The sequence below is a fragment of the Trifolium pratense genome, linkage group LG7, assembly GCF_020283565.1.
Source record: "Trifolium pratense cultivar HEN17-A07 linkage group LG7, ARS_RC_1.1, whole genome shotgun sequence".
Lineage (NCBI taxonomy): Eukaryota > Viridiplantae > Streptophyta > Magnoliopsida > Fabales > Fabaceae > Trifolium > Trifolium pratense.
The window spans coordinates 6,086,047-6,108,803 of record NC_060065.1 but is presented as its reverse complement, the minus strand read 5'-3'; the positions used below and the strand labels follow the sequence as shown (position 1 = coordinate 6,108,803).

General features: G+C 30.4%; 3 protein-coding genes and 1 non-coding gene across 53 annotated transcripts; 2 read left to right on the top strand and 2 right to left on the bottom strand.

The window, feature by feature from the left end:
- Nucleotides 1-345: 345 nt before the first annotated feature.
- LOC123897272 (E3 ubiquitin-protein ligase RNF19B-like) lies at nucleotides 346-5,135 on the top strand. Of its 50 annotated transcripts, XR_006804919.1 has the most exons (13): nucleotides 372-581; nucleotides 770-836; nucleotides 1,012-1,071; nucleotides 1,192-1,320; nucleotides 1,689-1,808; nucleotides 1,938-2,163; nucleotides 2,258-2,262; nucleotides 2,394-2,666; nucleotides 3,106-3,192; nucleotides 3,276-3,410; nucleotides 3,524-3,580; nucleotides 3,680-3,787; nucleotides 4,593-5,135. XR_006804919.1 is itself a non-coding variant. In XM_045947847.1 (4 exons), exons 1-4 carry the CDS (start codon nucleotides 371-373, stop codon nucleotides 1,199-1,201), a joined length of 348 nt encoding a protein of 115 aa, XP_045803803.1. In that variant the 5' UTR covers nucleotides 346-370; the 3' UTR covers nucleotides 1,202-1,485. The 50 variants fall into 50 exon arrangements, 1 of the variants encoding a protein (XP_045803803.1); XR_006804901.1 differs by lacking the exon at nucleotides 2,258-2,262 and having other exon boundaries at nucleotides 369-581; nucleotides 2,598-2,666; nucleotides 3,281-3,410; XR_006804905.1 differs by lacking the exon at nucleotides 2,258-2,262 and having other exon boundaries at nucleotides 369-581; nucleotides 2,598-2,666; nucleotides 4,694-5,135.
- A 2,311-nt stretch (nucleotides 5,136-7,446) lies between these two features.
- TRNAT-AGU lies at nucleotides 7,447-7,520 on the bottom strand. Its single transcript has one exon. It is a non-coding gene; the product is annotated as a tRNA-Thr (tRNA).
- Nucleotides 7,521-12,465: 4,945 nt separating this feature from the next.
- On the bottom strand, nucleotides 12,466-13,161 carry LOC123895737 (uncharacterized protein At2g29880-like). The gene is made up of 2 exons (XM_045946229.1): nucleotides 12,871-13,161; nucleotides 12,466-12,777 (listed from the first exon to the last, which is right to left on the bottom strand). The coding sequence occupies exons 1-2, from the start codon at nucleotides 13,159-13,161 to the stop codon at nucleotides 12,466-12,468; spliced, it is 603 nt and encodes a 200-aa protein (XP_045802185.1).
- A 4,134-nt stretch (nucleotides 13,162-17,295) lies between these two features.
- LOC123898069 (probable CCR4-associated factor 1 homolog 7) lies at nucleotides 17,296-19,056 on the top strand. The gene is made up of 3 exons (XM_045948920.1): nucleotides 17,296-17,599; nucleotides 17,737-17,804; nucleotides 17,920-19,056. Exon 3 carries the CDS (start codon nucleotides 17,982-17,984, stop codon nucleotides 18,819-18,821), a length of 840 nt encoding a protein of 279 aa, XP_045804876.1. The 5' UTR covers nucleotides 17,296-17,599; nucleotides 17,737-17,804; nucleotides 17,920-17,981; the 3' UTR covers nucleotides 18,822-19,056.
- Nucleotides 19,057-22,757: the final 3,701 nt, after the last annotated feature.

Sequence of the window (22,757 nt, the reverse complement as noted above, 5' to 3'; positions counted from 1 at the left end):
ACTGAGATTGGGGTTGTGATTTTGACAATTAACAGAGATTAATTTTTCTTTTTTTACTAAAGAGATGAAATTAAGAACTAGGAAATTGGTTTGAAAAAAACAAAAAAAAAAACTAGAAATTTGGTTTTGGATATGGATAATCGGTTAAATAATCGGTTTTTATATTTGGATAACCCAACCATATGTAAATGGACTGGTTAAATTTCATTTAAGAATTAACCGGTTTTTTGGTTTTGGATTTGAATATGGTTGTGGATCTCCATTATAACCGATTATTTTGTGCACCCCTACCCACTGCGTATGGGTCAAATTGCCATCCCTAGTCCAATGACATATGTATTTCTCTTTTCCCAAATTTTTTTCATTTGTAATGTTTTTTTCTCTCTCTTCTGTCCCTCTCTCTCGTACGCTCTCTCTTTTCTCACCATCACTTTCATCTCTCCTCCCTGCCTCATCTCCTCCTCCACCACCGCATCCACCACAACCTCCACCACCACCTACAAATCGATCTCCGAATCAGAACGTCCTCTCCGCTTCCGGTGATGCCGCCGTCATCAGAATCACGTTATTCTTCCTCTCAGGTAGGCCGAAAATCATCAACCCTAACCCCCAAATTTCAATTCCTCAAATTTAGATCTTGCATGTTTGAAATCCTCCATGAAATTGGATCTTTGGATGTCAATAAACTCAATTGACTAGAAAAATCTCTTTTCTCTTTCAAACTGTTTTCGTTTTTTTTTTTAATTTTAATTGTTTGTTGTTACAACAGGTTCCTCGTGTCAATTTGCTCATAAACTTTGTAGAAATCATAACTCTTATTGCTGCAGCTGCAACAGGTACTTTGTTAATCTTTCTATGAACTGACAATATCTATAGTTTGGTTATTTCTGATGTTTGGTTAATACTATTGATTTTTATGGTTTTGTTTTATGATTTCTACAAAGATCCAGTTCTGCCATTGATTTCCCTATATGGGTTTTCAAACTCACAAGTGATTTTGTGGTATAATAGAAATTGGGAATTGGAGGAAGTATGTGAAACCCGTATTCTGGACAGGGGCTCACTAAAACGGTAACTGCTCTTTCTCTATAACTCCGAATTTAGTGTGGTTTGTCTCTATGGTTAGCTAACGAAATTCCGGTCGTTCCGACGCCAATATTATGAATTATGGAGCTGTAATGAATCCTGCAGACGCGTTTGAAGTTCAGGGTCAGGTGCAGAATTTTGGGTTTGAGGTTAGCATCATGATCATCATCTTGAGCTACTGGGAATTTTATGGAGTAGCTCATTTCTTAAAGTTTCTGAGTTAATCTCATTCAGGTGGGTTCCTTTAGGAAAAACTCACTTTAATAGAGTAGCTTTAATAGTTTTCCCCAAATTCAATTATGCATGTTAACTTAGGGATTTAGGATTAATTAGGAAAACTCTTGAATTGAATTAATTAATGACTTAAACAATACATAAGCTAAAGTAGAAAACATATCGTTTGAGGTATGAGATGTTAATTTATGCATAAATTTTTCACATCGAGTTTTTCCCAAAGTTGATCAATTTTTTCTATCATAATTTGCTTTTTTGAATCTTTTGCAATAGACTTGGTTTTAAGAAGTAGATCAATTTTTGCGGTTCTGGTTTTGCAACTTATTTGCTAACCATTTTACTTTGCTAATTTGCTTTATTACCAGCAGATGCCTCGGAACCTCCATTGAGTTTGCATTAGTTATTGTGCAGAAGCTGTTTGGACGCAATTTTAGCTCTAGAACTTGCAAAGACAACAGTGTTCACAAGCCCATAATGTATTTAAATGAGTAATACTTTCCTCCTAATGTATCAGACATTTGTGTATGATTATGAATAACCAAGTATTTGAATGAGTTGTAAGTTACTTTCAATAGCCCAATTTGCGATAACTTAATTTGTATTTGGACCCTTTGCAGTCAGAATTTCGTCGCAGTCAGTCTATCTAAGCTATTGATAGATATCAAGTGGTTCGTGGCATGACTTTGACCGATCAGAAACTAAAGATGGATGTCAAAATATACGATGCTGCAAGATCCAAAACCAAAACCAGATTCAAGTATCTGTTGAAAAGAAAAATAGGAAAGATATATTTCAAAGATGGATGGTATGATGGGGGCTTGAAGAAGGTTTTTTTAGTTGGCTGTGAGTTCTCTATTTTTTGCTTCTTTGTATATGTATGATATGTTATATGTTATACTTATATTGGACTTAAGATTACCCTTTTTAATTTTTGTAGATCTGGTGTGTATCCTTATATGCAGGGAACAATTTTAGTACTTAACGATATACTGGGTTGGGTTTTAAAAAATATATATAGCTCCAATCTAAATTGAATATAACATTATTTTTGTTATGTTTTATTACTGTCTCAGTTGCGGCCTGATTTAGATTTGTACGACATTGTTTGTTTGTGAAGTAAGAGGAGAGTTCCCTACTAAAAGAAAGAATAGTTTTAGGGAAGATAATTTTCTAATCTATTTTTCTTACTCAATAATTTTTTGATCTTGGTGTATATATTTTAGGCATATGTTTGAGATGGCATGCTTGGCTATTAACATGTTGATATTGTTTTGCAGGAGATAGCAACCAAAAGTGCAAATTTTGAGGTAACGATAAATACAAATGAGAGTTTGAAGAGGATAAAGGTATATTCAAAATTGAATCATATTTGATTGCACCTCTGATTTGTCCTTTTTGTTCTTATAAAGTTAAGATTTGAGTATGAATTCTTTTTTGAGGTTGCAACCCTACGTAGAGAACATTTCTTAGTTTCAATGTTGATTAATATTTTCGTGCATAGAATCATGTATATGATTTAGTGCAATGCTAATTCTTCAATTGATTCTACAATTTTTTTTAAAAAAATTAAGTACTATACATATTACTATATATTAATTTTGTTTTGATTCATGGAATGTGGATTAAACTTTTTTGCCCTTAGAGTTATGCATATAATTTGTGTAGGGATTTTCAATTGATTTTTCAAATTTGGTTGTTTTATATGTTGATTGATCCAGCTGATTTTATGAAAATTAAAATTTTTTATGTTATATATTTTAATTGTATTTTGTGTCTTTGATATAGGCAAGGGGCAGGCTGAGGAAGGAGTGAAGGCAGTGAGAAAAATAGGAAGATAAGTAAGGTTATGGATGCAACCCTTGAAGATTTAGAGTGAGTTTATATGTGTTACAAGGTTTTGTGCATCTTTATTCCATAATTATTTGCATATACTTATCCACCTTCATCGTTCTTAGTGTAGAGGTAATAGGGTGCATTGCACTTTGTGGGATGATTTTGCTCTAAATATGCAGAAATTCTTGGATATACTCATGATTCATCCCTACCTATGGTAATCATAATACAACTATGCAAGCTTAAGAAGTACCTTGGTAGGAAAATACTTCCTTTTCACCTATTGTTTGAAATATAGCTCTGGTGGTTTATTTTTTTGTTTCCATTTGAGTATGTGCTATGTAAATTTCAAATTCTTTTTATGGATCAGAATTGTTGTTGAATGCTCAGATTCCTGAAGTATCTAATTATATAGAAACTTAGAAAGGTGATTCTTCTATGCTGGTTGCTTGAATTTCCTTTAGCTACTCTTTGGTGCTTGATTGTCTATTTTCTTAAATAAATGATGAATGTTGCTAATGTGTAGTTGAGTCAAGTGGTTAATCAAATGATCGGACCAGTGATGCATAGTGTCGTCGATGATTTGCTGTAGACCCCAAAGATGAATATTGAGGATCTCATTGAATCTACCGAGGTTAGAAACTATTTTTAAGATTCTCTACCCAATCACACGTATTGGTTACATAATATTATGTTGGTTAGTTGGTGTTTAAATAGAGTTTTGATCTTATTAGTTGGTGTTTAAACAAATGTGAAACAGTATTAAGTAGATAGCAATGTCCAATTAGAAACACACTAATTAAGCAACTAAACTCCTTTTTATTTTTATTTTTTTTATAAGCAACTTTTTATTCCTTTTTTACGTATGCAGATAAATTTGGAACCCATGTTGGTGAATCATAATTGCTACTTTGTAGGGGAGGGGGATAGGTATTTATGGTTATTACTATTTTATAGGGATGACTACATCATCATTGCTACTTTTTAGGAAGTCTTGAGTATCCAACCCTGTATTTTTGCATAACTCCTTCACTAATCCACGCATATTTTCTCATTGATCAAATACACCACTCTTCTAATTTTCTTTTCTATTCATCTCCTCTGTGTTTTGTCTATCCTATCTCAATACCATCTTCGTCTAACCCTTCATTTCCCATATGGCATCCTATCTCACATAATTAAATGACTGTTATAAAACCTAATCCAGGAAAGAAAGAAAAAAAGTCGGACTCTTATCTTTCTTGCTTTAGATGGCTGGCTTTGGAAACAGAGATATGACATGCTTTGTTGTAATTTTGAATGCTTTAATATACATTACTTAATTGCTTCAATCTTTGCTTATGATACTAAGTAAAAAAAAAAGTTCTCAACAACTTAAATTAGGGATAAGTATGAAGTTTTGAACTTGGAGAGATTGATATGTTTCAACCAATGTGCAGTCCAAGATCTCATATCTCACAATGCGTTCGATCTTTATTAGATTGCAAACTTTGTGAATGTTGGTGGCTCAAATTATGTTGAAAGATTCCTACTTTAATAGGTTGGCTCAAATTTTTAGTGGATGGAGATATTATGAAGATGAAATTAGTTGTCATCCAAGCATAGACTTTGCAGCAAAGAAAGTAACTGTTGTTGGAGATGTGACTCAATTAAGTGTAATGGCAAGCATAACAAAGGTGAAGTCTGCATAAATTTGGCCAGAATTTGCTTCACCAATTGGAGCTACAAGTGGTGCTGCTGAATAAAGGAAATAAACTATAGGTGCTTTCGTATGCTTTGAGTCTGTATTAGGTGGTAGTTTAATTAGTGTAAATGAGAATGTTAGCAAGTGAAGTTGTGGCTTTGAAGAGATATTGGTAGTTTATTTAGAAGGAGTTTTATCTTTGCATAAGGATTGACTATTGAAACCGATTTTCATAATGAGTCTGATGTGTGGATATAAATAGTGGATCATATAAGTAAAGATTCATTTTTTAAATTCATTGTGTCTTTGGTTAAAAGCCACTTATGAATTATCAATTTTGTCAATTTTCTTTTAATTTTTGCTGGATGAGAATTTCAAAATATGATACAACTTTCACAACATGGAATTAATGACACAATATTATTATAAGAATATCCATGGAAAAATGGCTACAATTTTGTTCAACCTTAAAGTTTGAAAATCCTTCCAAGTTATATTTTTTTTTTCAAGGCTCAGTCACGGGTCTTTGAAAGCTCCAATATAATCATTGATAGTTTGGTGTTGATAATTTTTACCTAAAAAATTGTAGACCTTTTTATAAGTAGGGCGTAAAAATTATGAATCTCTCTATCAATACTCGGAGGTTGAAGTATCTCGAAAAAGTCATAAACCTTTCTATAAGTAGAGGTTGAAGTTTGAATCTTTCTATTAAATTTTATTAATGTCACGGGTCATTGAAAGTTCAACTATAAAATTCGATGTGACTGAGCCATCTACCAATAGGGTGATTCACGGGTCTTTGAAGGCTCTACTATAATATTCGATATGACCGAGTCATCCACTTATGAAAGGAAAGATAGTCGACAACAATTGTTCACAAGAAGCTATTGTTTGGGAGTCATATTTTGCTATTCAACAAGCCAAATATAGTAAACTAATGCACGAGCAAATTGTCCACGGCAAGAAGAGTACCCGTGTTGGTTCCAGTTTTTGTGATCCAATTGACCTTTAATTTGTTTTTGTTGTTTTCTGGTATGAATCTTTACTTCATTTACTTTGTTTTAATTGCGACATGATACTATTTCATTTGCGACGTAAATGATGTCCCCCTTTGATAATTTTCGCATCCAATTTACCTTTAATTTGTTTTTGTTGTTTTCTGATATGAATCTGTACTTCATTTACTTTGTTTTAATTGCGACATGATACTATTTCAATTGCGACGTAAATGATGTCCCCCTTTGATAATTTCCGCATGTTCATGACTAACTTTTTCGGCTAATAGCATCCATGATTGGTATATAAATGATGCCCCCTTAAGGAATTTGCATATGCTTATGACTAATTACCTCGGCACATAGCAACCATGATTGGTATATAAATCACGTTCCGGCGAACCCGTGCAACGCACGGGCGGCCGTCTAGTTATGATAAGTGAAAGAATAGAAAGGGTGTATCTCGAAGCTTGGAGAAGGGGGCAAATAAAGCATTATTTTTTATTTTTTCTTTCACATCCGATTTAATGTAGTTCACGTAGTTCGGAGTCGATTTTTACATTAAGTGATTTCAGCTCGCTCTCGATTATAGTTGCGATAAATCGAATTATGATTTTTCATACTAAATTCAACGTCCATCATCACTAAACCATCCAACGATTGATTGTCTGTTTTAATTTTTTGTCTAAAAAGTTATTTTAAAACTTAAAGCTACAAATAAGAATAAAAACTGTGTCGAAATTAGTAGGTCGGATGTCATGATCGGGGATTAAATCTTTGCTCATTTACTTTGTGTATGTGAGTTTTCAATGACCCGTCAATTGTCATTTCTTCTATCTACCAAAAATCATGTTCCTTTATTTATCTACAAAATTTTATCTCAAATGGTAAAAATGATTAAATTATTACTTCAGACACCATAACCGGAATTCAACTCTAAAAACATCTCTAATAAGAGTATAAAAAAAAATTATATGTTAATGATTCGTGCTTTTTTTTAAGACATATTTGGTCTTTTGTTAAGTTATTTATACCTTCAAATAAAATATTAAATTGTTAAATTAAAGATTAAACAAGTGATATAGTTTTAATAATGATATGTTTATAAAAAAATTAAAATTAAAATGATACATGGATTTTGAGAAAAAAAAATAGAGACTAAAATTTAAAACTGAAAATATAAAGACCAAAATTCGAGTTTTTATTAAAAGGAATTAACTAAAATTTTATATATCTAAACTGGAAACACATATTTAATCTGAAACAAAATGTGCATTATTTTCAGAAAACCCTAATTAGTGGCCACTATGAATTTATGGATTAACCTAGTAAAAAAAAATTTATGGATTAAGAATTACTTTTTAACTATAAAAGATTTTACTTTTAACTTAGTCTTAATAATAAATTGTTTTCTTTTTTGCTGAAGGCATATATCCATTAGTTTTTAAAATGATTTTAATTTAAGGATTAAAACTGAACATGTTTGCCATGACAGTGACACGAGAGCTATGGTCATCAATCATCATCGTGTACTCATGCAGTTCTGGTAAATGAAAAGAAAACAATTTCACAATCGAACAGTACATTGAAAAAAACGCGTATAAAACAAAAAAATGCTTTCATTGAGAGTTGAACTCAAGACCTCCCGCTTACTAAACGGGTGCTCTAACCAACTGAGCTATGAAAGCTGTTACGGGAATGAAGGAAACGTTTACGTATTTATTGTATTAAAGGATAATACAGAAAATAATCAACAAATTCTACCACACAACTGTTTTTCTTTATTTATTTTATTGGATTTATATCTCTAAATTGAGTAAAGTTTAAAATTATAAAATAAAAACTATTATTTTTAAGATTCATAATTTGTTAATTAATGACTATGATCGCTCATTTTTCACTCTAAAATAATTATTTACTTGATTGTTTTAGAGTATCCTACTTTGTTTATACGAATAAGTTACATGTCTTCTCGTTTTTATAAATAAAAGTAGTCAAAACTAAAAAAAATTATCATATTATTTTTAAAATAAGTTATTTGATTGGTAGAAGGATAAAATAGTAAAAAAAATGACCATATATGAAATTAAAATAAAAAATTAGTTGTTATTTTATAAATGAGTTATTCTCATATCGTGGAAACAATGTTTGTTTGCCTTATATGGTCCGCTAATCCGCTATTACATGAAAGTCGAAAGAGGCTTTGTTTGACAACATAGGACAAAACACATACTCCCCTATCATTGGAGTACTACGCAAATAGGTTTAACGAGAGATTATCATTGGAAAACATATTGTTGTAAGAATCGATTTATGCCTTAGATAATACGAAATTGACATTCGGCTCGTCGCATAAATTTTTTTCCCTATTATAAGTTACAATAGTAGTGACTTGATTAAAATACATAAAATTATTGTGACTAAGGCTTTGTTTGGATACGAAAAGAAAATGAAAGGAAAGAAAGAAAGAGGAAGGAATGTTGGAGGAATGAAAGTGAGTAGAAAGTGAGATGAATATTTGGTTGTTTGTTATGAGTGAAAGTGGATAGAAAGATGTATAAATTTAAAATGACAAAAATACCCTCAACTAAAAATAAAATGTATTGGACAAAAAATTAAAAACATATATATATTTATTAATATTAAAATAAGCATTAATAACAACGTAATATAGTTATAAAATATTAATAAATTGAAAAAAAAATATCACTTAAAAAAAGTAATAGTATGAAGTTAAAAAAATTGTTATTACAATTTATACAAAAACAAGTGTCAAAGTTGTAAATGTTTTAGTCTGTTTGGGCATGTGTGTAATTTCAACCAAAAACCATGCAAAGATCTACTTTCCGTCCACTTTTGGGGGGTTGCATTTTCGGTGCGTCCCACTGAAATACTTTCTTTCCTCCCCTTTTTAATTTCAAACCAAACAATGGAAAGGTGAATATTCTTCCAACTTTCTCTCCTTCCTCTTTCTTTCCTTCTAGTTTCTCTTAAACCAAACATAGTGTAAAAGTCGACAATTCAAATAAGAACAATTGGAACCACAATTAGAACGACATCAAATCTTTAACTGATTATTGGACCCACTTTGGGTTTTATTTTTTTATATATTCACGTTGGGAATTATTGCATCGTTATTCATTATTATACCTATACCTACATGATTTAAATCATACACGATTGAAATGTCAGAACAACTTTGTGAGACTGTTTGCTAAGAAAAACATCATACGATATTTGCACAGCTTTATTAAGTTCATCAAATGATTTAGCTATTTCCTTGTGTTACAATGGTTGGACGACACTAATGCTTTGTTTGGATGAGAAAGGAAAGTGGAAGGAAAGAATGATGAAGGAATGAATGTGAGTAGAAAGGGAGAGGATTATTTTAGTTGTTTGGTATAAGTGAAAGTGGAAAGAAAGATAATAGAAGAGAAAGAGACATATTCATAAAATGACAAATTTACCCTTATGTAAAAATAAATATCTAAAATATATTTTCACAGTTTCACTCATAAAAAAAAGGGTAAATATGTTTTTGCTCCCTATAGTTTCACAGAATTTTCGTTTTAGTCTCTGAAGTTTGTTTTCGCACTTTTTAGTCCCTGAAGTTTCTTCACTCAGGGTTTTTAGTCCATACTTTTCATTCAACTCGTGCATATCATTTTAAATTTTAAATTTTATTTTTGCGGGCATGTTTAGTAAATTATGTGAATATTTGTTACAAAAGTTTAATTTTTTTAACAAGAAATTAATTAAATATGAGTTTTTTAGTTTTTTGCACATAAAAATTTATAAATAATTCATCTTATGTTAAAAAAATCTAAATTTTTATCGGAGATGTTCTTATAATATTATAAACATAAATATAAAAGATCATTCAAAAATGTGAAAGTATACAATATTTTGATTAAAAGTATGGACTAAAAACCTTGAGTGAAAAAACTTTAAGGACTAAAAAGTGTGAAAACAAATTTCAGGGACTAAAACAAAAATTATGTAAAACTATGGGGACAAAAAACATATTTAACCAAAAAAACACTAATTCAAGACAGAAGATACATCTAAATAATAAAATAAGAAACACATCAAATTATTGACAAAGAAACAAACTTAAAATGCAACAGATGCAGGGAATAAAGGCACACATACATTCCTTAAAATAAAAAAATATTACTATAACTCATTAAAAAAAGGCATCCGCATATATTCAAGAACAATAGGTCGAAAATGTCACAAATAAAACCAATACTAAAAGGAAGAGGAGAGGGACAATGGTATCTTACATAGTAACCTGTTGATAAAACACAATAATGTTTTCTTGCATCTCCCCGATTACAAAATACTGAACTACACCATTATAAATTAAAAAAAAAAAAGAAAAATACTAAACTACACCTAAAAGTAAAATCAAAAGTCCTTGGTATACAATTTTCAACCCAGAAAACTAAAAAAGGAAACTTCCATTGTTGATTAATGGAGAAAAGCTCAGCATGTTTCATTCAGATCTAGCAATTCGATTTTGATTTGAGGGAGAGACGTGAAAGAGCTTTATGATAAAAGGGCATGGTTGTCTTTTCCTTCAAATTCTCATGAACTGTGCACCTTTCCGTCCAGATGAGCGAGGAAAGTTTTTTAAGTGGGACCCGCCAAAAACTTTATTTTCTTCACCTTTCAAGGTTGTTCCAAACGGTGGAAACCCTCTCCTTCCACTCACTTTCTCTCCACTCACTCTATTTCCTTCTTCTTTCTCCTAAACCAAACACAATGTAAAGAAACTCATCCAAAATATTTAAGCTAGAAAAACTATGTGACTGACATGCCAGGTGAATGTCGAATTTACATTCACAAGCTACTTTAGCAAATTCTCCGTCTTTAAACAATAGGTTGGTGTGTCACACCTCTTGTATACACAACATTATCCTCGTTCATTATCGATGTGAGATTAACTATGAGAAGCGAGACGTTAAGTCTACAAATAAAATCTTAAGGCATTACACATGTGGGTCATGTCTCTTATATATCAAATATTACTCACATTCATAGTGAATGCGAGATTTAATTTTACTCGCACTTGAAACTCATCATAGAACTCAGGTATTGCCATTACAACTAAAAACACGACCTCATCAATTTTTTAATTTTTGCAAGTACAATATGAATCATCCTCATTTGAACAATGAGGTAATAAGCATTATAATCTATGTAGACGACAATGTGCATGAAAATTAATGAATCAATCAATGAAAATTAATTTTTCCTTAAAAAAATCAACAATCATTAATATAATAAAAAAATCAATAAATAAACAAAAATATGCATGCTAAAAAAAATCAATGATTAAACAAAAAATGCAAAAAGAAAAAATCCTTATCGCGAACATCTAGAATAAGGAGATATACTACTTACACATATCATCATTTCAACTATCCCAAATTTTTTCCCCTAAATCCTTATACGTTATATACATATTTTTGCTGTTAAAAAACAAAATCCCAATTTTTGGGTCATTGACATTAATTTTACGGGCACAATACCAAAATTAGTCCTTAGATCTAAAATTACGAACAAGGTTCTGTTGCTATTGTTGAAACATGTTGTTGTTGTATATATTTTCAATGTCTATATCCTATAATGAATCGTGACACTATCTATGGTAGCAGGACAACCATGAAGTGGAAACGTGATAGAGAGGTAGGGAGAAAATATAAGCGATTATAAAAAACATGAGATAATCAGGAAACATGAAATAGAAACATGAGGAAAGGTGAAAGAAATAAAAAAAATGAAAATCCATCAAAATCTCATGATATGAGGAAAGACTTTTTGTAGCTCAAAATTCACTAAAAAGTCCATCAAAATCCATTAAAATCCTATTTTTTAAACAATCCATCAAAATTAGAATACTTTTGAATACCACAAGACTTTTTGTAAGTTGTAAAGAGTCTTGATTGAATACCACTAGACTTTTTTAAAGTCTTTTAAAATCCTAATTGAATACCACTAGACTTTTTTAAAGTCTTTTAAAATCCTAACTGAATACCACAGGATTTTATCATCATAAAAAAGTCTTTTAAAATCCATTGAAATCCTAATTGAATACACCCCCCTTAAATTCATGCACATTGTCGTCTACATAGATTACAAGGGTTTTGCATGACAGAGAAAAAAAAAACTAAGGGGGGTGTATTGGATTGGGATTTTAAAAGACTTTTTTGGCAAAATAAAATCCTGAAGATTTTAAAGATTTCGTGAGATTTTATTGATTTTGTGGGATTGTAAATGACTTTTTTTAAATGACTTTTTACAATCAGGATTCTTAAGCAGGATTTTGATGGATTTACAATACAGACTTTTCAGATTTCAAACTACTTTATAGATTTTTATGATTTCGAATAACTAATTGAATTTTTTAAGATTTTGAAGAATTCATTGAATTTTAAGCAAAAAAATTACAAAAGTGAATAAAAAGGATGATAACTTTTTTTTTTTGTGCATATAATTCTAACTTTTTATTTATTACATAAATAAATTCTAAAGTTTGAATAAAGCAAATAAAAACGAAATTTTTTATAGCAATATTCATTATTGCCTAAAAAAATAGTAACAAAGTGATTATAAATCCATGACTTTCTAAGTAGCATTTCTCCACATATCTGAACCTATACTAGTCCTCCATAAATTTGCATCTTCTCGTTCCTGCTCTTGTGTTTGAACAATGGGTTCATAATTATTGTCTTCATGATTTGGTAACACTGAAGATGAGGATGAAGACTCATCCGTAGGTTCGACTGCATTTTCTGGCTCTAAAGTTGTTGCATCTGTATCATCCGGATCTACCGCTATGGAATTATTCCCGGTAGAAACTCCACCCCCAACAACAATCTTTAAATACTCATAATCAATCATAGTCTTTCCTCGAAGTTTGTTGTGACTTGGGTGTGACTAAAAAAAACCATTGTTAATATACTGCAAATATTATAAAGTACTAAAATTGTAACTATTAGATATGTTTAAAAGATTGTGAACTTAGCTCACCTTTAAGTAATCTTTCCATACTTCCTCAGTAGCGGTGAAAGTTTTTGTAATTGAGTCCCATCCAAAACCAGAGTTGTGACGCATAAGTGTTGACATCATGTTATATTGGTTCTTAAACCACTTCATCCGACTCAAATAGTGACTATAAGTTTTAGGGAACCCAGTCTTAGCATTTAGGTCGGGAAGTATTGATCGTTCTACAGTTTGTTTGCTAAGTGATCCATTTGCATCACGCATCCCCCTATTCATAGCATCCACCAAGAGATGTAACAACTCATTGGTTTCCTCCATTGTCCAAGTTACTCTTTGTCTTTACTTTTTCCTCTATTATTTTCTTGCGAGTCTCCCATTTGATCGCTAATATATATACATATAATAAACTAATTATTTGATAGCTGATTTTCTAATTGTCGAAAGTGTAATAACAACTATACACCGATATAATATATAATTCAATAGAAAAATCAAACCTAATAAATAACATTATAATGAAAGGACAAGTAATAATAGTGATTTTTTGAATCAAAATAATAACAATAATATATAAAATAAAAACAATGAACAATTGTGTTTTTTTTAATCAAAATAATAACAATAATATATATATAAAAAAAAAAAAACCGTAACATAAAAAGTGCAGAACATATATTGTGTTGTTTGGTTTATGTATTATATTTAAAGGGAGTTTAATATCCAAAGGGAGATGAACATAAAAAGTGCAGAACATAATATTAGGTATTAGTGTTACAGAATACATGGAAAAATTGCGGAATACATTCGCCGTCGAGTCACCAGCACAATCAATCATCATATGAATTTTTTTTGGAAAAAGTATGAAAAAATCAATCAAAGTTCTAGCATCATATGAAAAAATCATCATATCATCAAATAAACACAATCAATCATCATATGAAAAAATTCTAGCATGAACAAATTTCAGACAGATCTGTATGAAAAAATTGATCAAAGTTGTAAGAAACAACCTGATGATGGTAGTCCTGGCGGCTGGAGAAAAGTCTTGGAAAATTCTGAAAAGTCTCAAGGGTTTGAGTGGGATTGTTGGAAAAGTATTTTACGTGTAATTTGAACAAAAAAGTCTATCAAAATTCATTCCATAAAAAAGTCATCAAAATCTATAGACTTTTGAATACCAATAGACATTTTAAAAAGTATGAGAAATCTCAATTGAATACCAACAGATTTTGTTGCCTTAAAAAAAATCATAATTGTCTTAATTGAATACCACAAGATTTGTTTAACTTTTATAAAAGTCTTGATTGAATACCACAAGACTTTTTAAACATAAAAAAGTCTTTTAAAATCCATTGAAATCTCAATTGAATACACCCTCCTTATATCGAATTTATTGACTCATTTAAATCTTAAAAGTCTATAAAGTACTTCAAAATCTCAAAAGTCTGTGTCATAAAGTCTAACAAATTCTTGTGTTAAGAATCTTGATTGAAAAAGTCATTCAAAAAAGTCTTCTAAAATCTCATAAAATCAATACAATCTCATAAAGTCTTTTAAAATCTTCAATATTTTTTTTGCTAAAATTGTCTTGTGAAATCTTAATCCAATACACCCCCCTAAAACTTTGTGTCATGTAGTTTTCTCAAGCATGGACAGACAAATTTTTGGATTTAGATCCTCTCTATCACCATCCTCTCCATTCGTCTCCATCCTCTCTATCTCTCTCATAATCTCACTCTCTCTCATTATTATTTTAATTTTTTTTATTGAAAAGAGGGATTGAAATTAAGAGAGATAGAGAGGATGGAGAGGATGGTGATTAATAGGATATAAATCCCAAATTTTCACATTATAATAGCTCACGTGTGACTTTAGTGCATTTGAATGGGCGCAAAATTCCACCTATTATAAATTTCAACAATGCATCGTTGCTAATGCACAAAGCACGCGCTACAACGGTAAGAGTGTTCTGCTCAGCTAAGACCATCTCCAATGGTGTAGTACCTATTAAGTACTCATGGTACTTATTAGGTACTATCATTGGAGCAGTATTCATTTGAGTACCCAGTATGTACTATTTCTACGATAAGCATTAGTACCTATTTTCTTTTCGTGAATCTCATTTATAATGATGTATAGTTATTGGTGATATGTGTTATTAGTAGGGCCTATTTATAACTTTTTAAGAGATGTTGGGTTTGAGGGATTAAGTGCTTATTAGATGCTATTATAAAAACTTATATGTATTTTTTTAGATGCAGTTTTTTCTGTTCCTCTCATAAAAAGGTAGTTATTTATATTTTTTAATTAAAAAAAGAAAAAGAAAATTGTTTTTAAATAAAAATAACTCCCCCCATGTATCTAACACAATAAGAACTGTGTATATGAGACTGTAACTAAGTTTAGTCCTTCTTAAAATATTTTGAAAATCACATATATTGGCAAAGGAAAATATAAATGTTGGTAAAATATTATATATGGATAAATTAAAATAAGTATTTTATTAATAAAAATGACCTAATATAAAAATAAAAACATAGAGTATAAAAAAAAAACAGTTTTCCATATAAATCAATTAGCTTTTCTTTTTTATGAATTCCAAATATACATATTTATGTACAATTCAAAATATTTTTCTATTATTTATGTACAATTCCAAATATACAGATTTGGTCCAAGTAAAAGTCTTAATTGGTTCCCTTAAGCATGTGGTTAGAGGCAGTGGCGGATCCAGGACCTCAGGTCGGCGGGTGCAAACTATATTTAAAATTTAGACTTAACTACATATTCGGTCTCTTACGTTTATTTTAGGTTTTCATTTGATCATTTACGTTTAAAAGTATCAATTTGGTCTCTTATGTGTCCACTTTTTGCATTAGTTAGTCATTTCCGTCAGTTTTGTCTACGAAGTGAAGTATGAAGGTGACTTAAGAAGTGAAGTAGATACCCACTTATAAAATAATACTAACAATATTATTGTTGCTTGTCTCAAACCATGATAAGTTGTAGCGAGAAGATAAGAACAAAGTGCAGTTGGTGCAAACTTAAAAATTTGAGGGGGTACAAAAAGAATAAAATTGAAATTATTGGTATAAATTTAGGAACTTGAGGGTGTGCAAGTGCACCCACTCAAGACAACATAGGTCCGCCCCTGGTTAGAGGTACGATTTCTGGCTCATGGAGAAATTTTGGTTTGATGGAGGAGAATCCATCTTGTGTGCCCTACAGATTCCCCTACGAATATTAGTCATCGTTAATGATGGTGGAAACTTCGTACCTATATAATGGTAAAAAAAAAATTTAATAAGTTTAATTATTTTCTACCACATCTATTTTTTGCTTAAGAAAATTTATAGGATCATATTATAAATTTTTTTTTTCTTTCATTTTCCTCAATACCAAACTAGTAAATAATCATCTAGTTTTCTCTCTTTTTTCCACTTTTTATAGTCCATCAATCAAATAAAAAAAATAAGGCTTAATTGCAGTTTTGGTCCCCCTATTTTCACCATTTTGCAGTTTTGGTCCCCCTATTTTAAAATTCGACAGTTTTGGTCCTCCTAGTACATATTTTGTCTAAAATATGGTGAAACAATGTGTTTTAAATTAACTTTATGAAGAATTTTTTTTACAATTTTATCGATGTTAGTATTTTCTCATCGCCAGTTCATATGTTATGTCTTTTAAAACACATCAAATCGCCAATTTATAGTAAGAAATTACGATAGGGGGACCAAAACTGTTGAATTTTAAAATAGGGGGACCAAAACTGCAAAATGGTGAAAACAGAGGGACCAAAACTGCAATTAAACCAAAAAATAAATACGGTAGTGACTATTTTGTCCCGATTTATTTTTCTTAGTAACTAAAAAATAATTTTTATTTTTAGTCTAAATTAAATAGTCAAACTTTTCTCGAAAACTAAAATAAATTTTCACTCTTAAATTTAAACCAATTCAAATTCAACTACAAAGAATTTCCATTTTTTTTTTTAAAGATTTTGTTCAATTTATATTTTAGTCATTACAAAGTCCTTCAATCGAAATTATAAACCAAAAATCAAAACCAATATAAATATATATTTTCAGTCAAATAATTGAAGTAGGTATGAAGTCATAAAGCACACCAATCCATAATTCAACATGTCAAAAATAATTGAAACGAAGCAATATAATAAGAACAATAAACAAATAAAGTAAAAGTTTAATGATATGCATTGACGGTGTAAAATATTTTTACACGATCGTCAATAAATAATTATCATTTTATCATGCCATATAAGAAAGTGAGGTGATATGACAAAAAACATAGTTGATATGGATCGATAATTTTTTATTTATTTTTAAGAAAAAGGAGAAATATGGTCGACAATATAAAATTATTTTACTAACGATGCATATTCATTTTTCTCATAAAGAAAATAAATAAAAAAAGCAAATAAATAAAAATGAAGGTCGGCGATAATGTGTATATACATTACACATTACACACACATGTTATCTAATTGTCGCATCCCTAATTCCTTAATCCCAGTTGTTAAACGACATCACCGTGTCCTCATTTCTATTCAAAACGACCCCACCCTTCACACTGAGTACAAATCAATACTCAACCCTTCGCACCCCATCTCTCTCTCTCTCTCTCTCTCTCTCTCTCTTCCACTTCTCTCCCCCAATCCCTTTGCTTCGTTGACCCTTAAATCGAAGCAAAATTTTCTAGATCCCTCTAAATTAAGCTTCGTTTTCTTCTCTATAAGGTTCGATTCTTCACTCTATTCAACTACTACTTCATTTTTCAGGGTTTTTTCACTTCAAACTTCAAACCCTAGTTCAGTTCATTATTACGTTTACTTTTCGTTTTTTGAAGCTTCTTCTATGCTTGTTTTTGTTTCAGATCTACTTGAATCTATACTCCATATGTTGGATTCCAAGCTCAATTCACTGAATTCCAAGCTTTTTCAGGTTTTTTCATTTTACTACTCGATCTACTTTTTGTTGTTGTAATTATTTGTTGTAGATTTGTTAGGTTTTTTGAGATTTGAGATCTGAACGATCTTTTTGTGATTTTTGTTTACAGATCTGAGTGGTTTTGGTTTGGATTTCGAATTTCGGCTTCGGTTTGATTCTGTTGTTCGTGAAATGTCGGATGTACCTAAAGATGTACAGAAAGATTTACCGAAAGGTGATTCGATTCAAATCAGAGAGGTTTGGAATTATAATCTCGAAGAAGAAATTGCTTTGATTCGTGAAATTGTTGATGAATTTAACTATGTTGCTATGGATACCGAATTTCCTGGTGTTGTTCTTCGTCCTGTAGGAAATTTTAAGCACATCAATGATTTTAATTATCAGACTTTGAAAGATAACGTTGATATGTTGAAGCTGATTCAGTTAGGTTTAACTTTTTCTGATGAGAATGGAAATTTACCTACTTGTGGCACCGAAAGTCCTTGCATCTGGCAATTCAACTTTCGCGAGTTCAACATCAGCGAAGATATTTTCGCTGCTGATTCGATTGAGCTTTTGCGTCAGTGTGGAATTGATTTTAAAAAAAATAGCGAGCAAGGAATTGACGTGAACCGATTCGGTGAGCTTCTTATGTCGTCAGGGATTGTGTTGAATGATAATGTTCATTGGGTTACTTTCCACAGTGGTTATGATTTTGGTTATCTGCTGAAGCTTTTGACGTGCAGAACTTTGCCGGATACACAAGCTGGATTTTTTGATTTGATCAAGATTTATTTCCCTGTGGTTTATGATATCAAGCATTTGATGAAATTCTGTAACAGTCTTCACGGTGGTTTGAACAAGCTTGCGGAATTGTTGGAAGTGGAAAGGATTGGTGTTTGCCATCAAGCTGGATCGGATAGTTTACTCACTGCGTGTACATTTAGGAAGTTGAGGGAAACATTCTTCAACGGCGAAACAGAGAAATATTCTGGTGTGTTGTATGGATTAGGTGTTGAGAAATCAGACTAATTAAAAAGATAAAGTATAATTGGTTGTAGAGTACTATTTAAAGTGTTGTGAGAGTTTTTTACTTGTGTACACTTCTACCAGAAAGAAATGGTTGTTGTTTACTTGTAACATTTTCATCATGTTCGTTTGAATTTGTAACTGAAAAAACCTTAGCTTGTTTTGTTAGCTTGAGTTCTTTGTAAATCACTTCAGTTTAGTGTTTCAACAATAATAATTTATGATAATTCCTTTTTAATTATTGTGTGTGCTTTAGTTTGTTGTTTATTTGATTTCACTCTTTTCATTATGAAATTGTGTTTGATCCTGTTGTGAAAGGTTCTTCTGGTTCATGTATTGTAAAGGTTCTTCTGGTTCATGTTTGAAGTGGTGCACTGATCATGCTTTCAGATTGGTCAAAAACTTTGTTGCCCGAAAGAAGGTCCACGCGTATTTGTGTCAATTTTGGTGTGCTCTGCCAGCTAGCTCTTGTGTGCAATTTGGTTTTTGTATCCGATTTCTCAATTGGGTTTGTACCAAAATGTTTCTGATACCAAAATGCGATTGGTGGGATATTTGTTAGCTCTTGAAGGATCCATCCCATACACATGCTTCAATTCTTGATATTTGTTTGATTTGTGATGGCCATATTGTGCTCTTGGGATATTTGTTTGATTTGTGATGTTGTGGCATTTAGCAATTTTTGTCTTGAGGAGGGGGCCAATTTCTTGGTCAAAATTCGAGGATTGTGAGACTCAAATGAGTGATAAATTATTTGTAAACGCTCTTGAGTGTATTGAATAAGTCCGTTTCTCAATCAAAATTTGATGTATGTGAAGCCACTAGGTTTGGTCTAGTGGGGAAGGGTTTGAGTAGTATAGGTCCTCGGTTTGATTCTCAGTTCATTGTAAAAAAAAATGATATATGTGGACTCAAATGAGTGATAAATTATTTTTAAGTGCTCTTAGGGTCTGTCTGATCTGCAAAATATAAATACAGTACAAGACAGAACAGCACAAGACAAATATTTTAGGTATTGAACAAACTTTGTGTTGTACGATGTTTGGTGGACAAAAGGTTATTTTGGTATTTTAGACAACTTGTGCTGAGGACAAAAAGTTGTCGCATGGTTCTGTGAGGGACAAGAATTTCAAGTTTTGTCATGTCCCTTGGCCCCCAATTTGTCCAGTATTAGTACCAGGAACAGTTTTAAAATCAAACAAAGTACAACAGGAATTGTCCTATCCAGTCGCTTACTTTTTAGCAGATTAAACGCTCCCTTAGAGAGTGTATTGAATGGATTAAATTACACCGGTCGGTTTAAAAAGGATCTTAACCATGTAATTTGGGTCAAACGGTGGAGGTTGGTAGTTACTGGAAAATCCAACTCATTGAAATATGTATTCTCTAATTGGCCTGAACTGGTTGTGTCTAATCGAACCTAAGAGGATAGGCTGAGGGGGCATGTTTGGATTGGAAAGTGCCGTCGCCGCCTTCTATATTGTTTTTAATTTAGACGTCATCATTCCATTGGTAGGCGGCAATAATAATATAATAATATTGGTATAATTGAAGAAAATAATTGAATTGAAGAAAATAATTGATTTTGACGTGTTTTCTCACATTCCTTTCATTTGCAGATTCCTCAATTTGAATTACTAATACTATTGTTAATTTTCACTCCTCTAATCTCAATTGGAATTACTATTTTTAATTTTCAGGTTCATTGAATAAGTAAATATTCCTTTTTTAAGTTTATTGAATAGATGAATCTAAAAACAATCTTTGTTTATATGAGACCGAAGAAAATACTTTTTACTCTTAAATTATTCTCCATAGTTCATTCGGTCATTTTTATTTTTAATTTTTAACTTTTTTTTATCTTAATTATAAATAAAAGTAGATAATTTTTTCTTATAAGAAAAGTAGATAATTTTTTTGATCTATTTTATTTTATATTTTTATAATTAAGGGAGTATGTTTGAGTGATTCGTAATTCTTTTAATTCAACATTATAAATTATTTTATAACATCAATAAAATATTCAATATTATTTTTTAATTCTTCGATTATTTTTTTCATACTATTAGTGGAAGATAATTTTGTAGAATACAATAACTATATTAATAGTAATTTTTTTCATACACAATTCATTAAAATTACTATTAGTACTAATGCCAAAAAAACCTCACCCTTCTTATCAAGACAAAAAAAAACCTCACCTTTATTATAAAAAAAAATAATTCACCTTTAATTTATGTGTTAACTGAAATTATATTTTAATCATTTTTAAACAAAGTTTGGAAGCCAGAAACGTCAACAAAAATATCGAAAAAAAGAAGAAGTCAAAATTGAATTGCTGTAAAAGAGGTAATGAGCCACAGTCAAGTTTGAAGAAATACGCACGAGTTTAGTAGGCATGTGTTGACTTTAAAATTAATAGTAGAGCAATTGATTATGTAAAACTTTGTTTTTACATGCATTTAATTAAATTATGCTAGTAGTACAATCAGGGGCGGAGCCCTTCATGGGCTGGACAGGGCCATGGCCCGCCCCAGAATTTTTAATTTTTTTTTCATAGGTATACTATTTAGCGACGGTTATAAACCCCCGCTATATAGTCTGTGTAGTTTGTTAAATTTTGTTTCGCGGGGGTTTCAAACCATACAATCCAGTATTCTTTAACATGTTTTCAGTTTGCGTGGGTTTAAAACCCTCGCTAGTTTTACGTCCCAGAATTCAAATATACTTTTTAATTTATTTTTTTAAGCATCCCTTCTAATGTTTTATTGTTTAATAATTTATAGATGTCTTAAAATGTGTAATTTATTTTGTCGAAGTATTCAAGTATATTTTTTTGGAGAAAAAAGTACTCAAATTTTTATTTAAAATAGAGTTTGTGCATAAAAATTCATGTTTGATCAATCTTTTGTTAAAAAAATTTAAATTTTTGTTAGAGAGATGCATATAATATTATAAACATAAATACAAAAACTAATTAAAAAGTATGAAATTTACACATTTGACATAAAATATATTTCATAATATATTTTTAAAATTTATTTAATAAACATGTTAATGGTCCACCTTTTGACTACTTTTGAGATATGTATACTAGACAAACTTTCGATATGATATATCTTTTTTTAGTAATTTCTTTTGCATGTTCGATTTATATTTGTAGCGGCCCGCCCCAATTTTTCGGGCTAGCTCCGCCACTGAGTACAATGCTGTTTTTATAAGTTGATGTAGTTCTTAAAATATATCATTGTTTATTTACATGATGTAATTTAACTGAATGTATGTGTAAAAGTTTACACCGTTAATACCTACATAACAAGTTGATCAAGTGGTGCATGGTGCACCACTTGTCAATAATTCTATGATGAATACAAATTTTACAAAAAGTTACCGTTGGATTGAAAGTTTATATCATATAAATCATCCATACAAATTTTCAAAAAAATCAAAAATCATTTAATATGTTATTGAGACCCAACAATTAATGGTTTATGAGTTTTTATTAAATACCGTTAATTTTGATAGGTCTCAATAACACATCAAATGATTTTCAATTTTTCTAAAAATTTCCATGGATGATCTATGTGATATAAACTTTTAATCCAACGGTGGATTTTGTAAAATTTATATTTGTCGTAGAGTTATTAACAAGTGGTGCACCATACACTACTTGATAAACTTGTTCATGATAGAAGTGACCATAAATAAAGATGAAATCTTAAAATTATAAATGAAATCTTAAAATTAGTGCCCCCGATAATATATATATATATATATATATATATATATATATATATATATATATATATATATATATATATATATATATATACTATTAAACATCTTGGGACCCCTGAAAATTAGTTTAAATATTAGTTTTAATGGGAAAAAGTTTTAGAAAATGCATTCCAATTTTGTTTTTATTATGGGGCAAAAGTG

Coding starts and splice junctions, on each gene's coding strand:
- LOC123895737 (XM_045946229.1), bottom strand. CDS start 13,161: ATGGAGGAAACCAATGAGTTGTTACATCTCTTGGTGGATGCTATGAAT. Junction 12,778..12,870: donor TATGGAAAGATTACTTAAAG/GTGAGCTAAGTT, acceptor GGTTTTTTTTAG/TCACACCCAAGTCACAACAA.
- LOC123897272 (XM_045947847.1), top strand. CDS start 371: ATGTTTTTTTCTCTCTCTTCTGTCCCTCTCTCTCGTACGCTCTCTCTT. Junction 582..769: donor CACGTTATTCTTCCTCTCAG/GTAGGCCGAAAA, acceptor TTGTTACAACAG/GTTCCTCGTGTCAATTTGCT. Junction 837..1,011: donor TATTGCTGCAGCTGCAACAG/GTACTTTGTTAA, acceptor GTGGTATAATAG/AAATTGGGAATTGGAGGAAG.
- LOC123898069 (XM_045948920.1), top strand. CDS start 17,982: ATGTCGGATGTACCTAAAGATGTACAGAAAGATTTACCGAAAGGTGAT.